Source organism: Dichomitus squalens (genome assembly GCF_000275845.1).
Source record: "Dichomitus squalens LYAD-421 SS1 unplaced genomic scaffold DICSQscaffold_389, whole genome shotgun sequence".
Classification (NCBI taxonomy): Eukaryota; Fungi; Basidiomycota; class Agaricomycetes; order Polyporales; family Polyporaceae; genus Dichomitus; species Dichomitus squalens.
Window position 1 is genome coordinate 1 of NW_006767271.1, and position 2368 is coordinate 2368.

At 54.5% G+C, this 2368-nt stretch overlaps 1 protein-coding gene across 1 annotated transcript; it reads left to right on the plus strand.

Moving 5' to 3' along the window:
* Positions 1-1251: 1251 nt before the first annotated feature.
* DICSQDRAFT_176065 (uncharacterized protein) lies at positions 1252-2319 on the plus strand (the record flags this gene model as incomplete). Its single annotated transcript, XM_007371863.1, has 1 exon — positions 1252-2319. One exon carries the CDS (start codon positions 1252-1254, stop codon positions 2317-2319), a length of 1068 nt encoding a protein of 355 aa, XP_007371925.1.
* Positions 2320-2368: the final 49 nt, after the last annotated feature.

Genomic DNA, 2368 nt, shown 5'->3' on the forward strand with positions numbered 1-2368 from the left:
AGCTTGGTGAACGTCGACAGCTGCTCTTGTGAGGACCATGGCAAAGCGGGGATGAAGCAGAGCCCATGTAATAAGTCATAGCTATCAGTATACAAGATACTTACATGTATGAGTTCAGGGCGCTTGTCTCCTCCGGATTTCACGGATACTTCGCCCCTGTAACTCTAACTCGCGCAGAAATCCTCGGAAGTGCTGCCACGTGACAAAATGCCGGTGACTCGTAACTCCAACTCTTTGCCGAACAGGCCCTAACGGTTCCCACGGCCAGCTCTGAGCGCTTCGTAACATATCAAATTCAATTCCCAGACGACGAAGTCGTTTATGTACCCCTCCCATATACCAACTCCAGCTCTAGACTTTCTACTCCTATTCCATTTCCTCAGAACCCTTGTAGCGTGATGGATCTCAGCGTCTTGGAGTTACTGAGCAAGCAAATCTCAAATGAAGTCTCGGCGCTTGGGTTGCTGCGAAACGATGTACGCACCGAGCAGTAGGTATCATCAGTCGCCTCGTCCACAATTCTGCTGACATTGACTTCTTACATAGGTATACCGAAGTGGTTAGCTAGTAACCTAGGCCGTTACGTGGCTCTTGCTCTCTACTGACACCCACTACGCCAGCTGCGGGCCCTCGCTATCGCATTACACAAGGGGACCGTTGTCGTAGGCGGTCTCATCAACGCAGCTTTGCCTATTCACTATATCCCTCGTCTTCGAGCTCTCCTGTCAGAAGGAACGTACCTACGTCTCGCCACCGGGCCACTGGCCTTTTCCCCAGACCTCTATGGAAGGCTTACACAACCTAGCAACGACGTGCCGATACTGGCGTGAGCTGATATCGACAACGCCAACTCTCTGGACAACCGTCGCGACAGCCTATGGTCGTGGCGGCGTCCACAAGTTACGGCAGAGCGCGCATGTACTTGAAAATCCGGATCTGCAACTGGTCGCCCACATCGATGGCCGAAAAGTCTCTTCTCGGACGCAAGACATGCTAATCAGAGAGGCCTCGCGAATACGGGAGCTCCACTGTATCGCTCCCATCACTAGAGATCTCCCCTCGTTCCTCACGTCTTTCGATGCCAGTGCGCTCCAGCACTGCTTGCTATCCGCCGAGAGGGAATCCGATCCCCTGACACGTAATAATGCCCGTTTCTTTCCCTTCTTTTCCGGACAGGGCTCTAGTCTGCGTTCGCTCTGTTTACATGATATCTCCGTGCTTCCAGCGAACACATTCCCCTCTCTATCCCTGATGGTCGTACGGCTGGAACCTAACGATAACTACCCCGTCAACTGGGACCTCTACGATCTCGTTAATTTCCTTTCGGGGAGCCCACGGTTGGAGGAGATTTACATAGGGGATATATCATGGCGCATGGAACAGGTCTCATTCTCTTCAGTTCCCGTCGTGCGGGCACCACTCTCCCTTCCGCGGCTGCGATACCTCTCCCTCACATACTCAGCCAGAGCCACGGAGTCCGCCAGCCATGTCGTCGAACATCTCCTCTCACGCCTCATCATTCCCCCCTCCTGCCATCTCTATTTCAAGGCACGTGGTGGCCCGCGAAACATCAACCAAGTTCTCCTCGAGAGCGTACGACGCCATGTTGCGTGCAGTGACGCGGTGTCCCACGTATGTTTGTGGATCACCGATTTCTCCATAAACCAGAGCATCCAATTGGTTTTTCCCAAGGGATCCCTCCGGCTCGTGTTCGCAGCGTCACCATTCATCTCTGTGCGCCACACCGAGGATATGTTAGACCTCTTGCACTCATTCCCACAACTTTTCACTGAGACACAGGAGCTCCGAGTTCACTACAGCGAGAATAACCTCTTGCGAAAGCTCCAGCCGTCGCTGCCGGCTATCTTCCCCAACATTACCGCGCTCTCTCTCGTTCCCTTCCTCGTTCCTGGGTACTCGGGCCACGCTTCTCTCACCATCGGCTTGGAATCGCTCACCGAGCCGCCAGAAGGGGAGCGGAAAGTGACTTGGCCCGCTCTGGACACCCTCTGGGTCTCGGTGACGGACAAGCGAGATGCAACGCAGTTGGAGACGGCGCTAGACTTCCGAGCGTTGCGTGGTCACCCGATTCGTCACCTCACCGTTCGCTACAACCCTCGCAAGAAGAAGGGCAAGGGTGGCGTCGAGAACAAAGTCCCGAGTTTTGCGGCGGCGTTGGAGGAGCACGTGAAAGAGATCACTCTCATGGAACTCCCGAGTCGTGAACCGCGCCGGGAGATAGATTGGATGGTTAGGCTGCCGGAGAGGTACGGCTTGCCTTCTGCCTTCCACAGGGACTGGCCTTCGTGGAATATCTGAGCAGGATGGACTTTGGGTGACATGAACTCACAAAGTTGGACGTGATCAT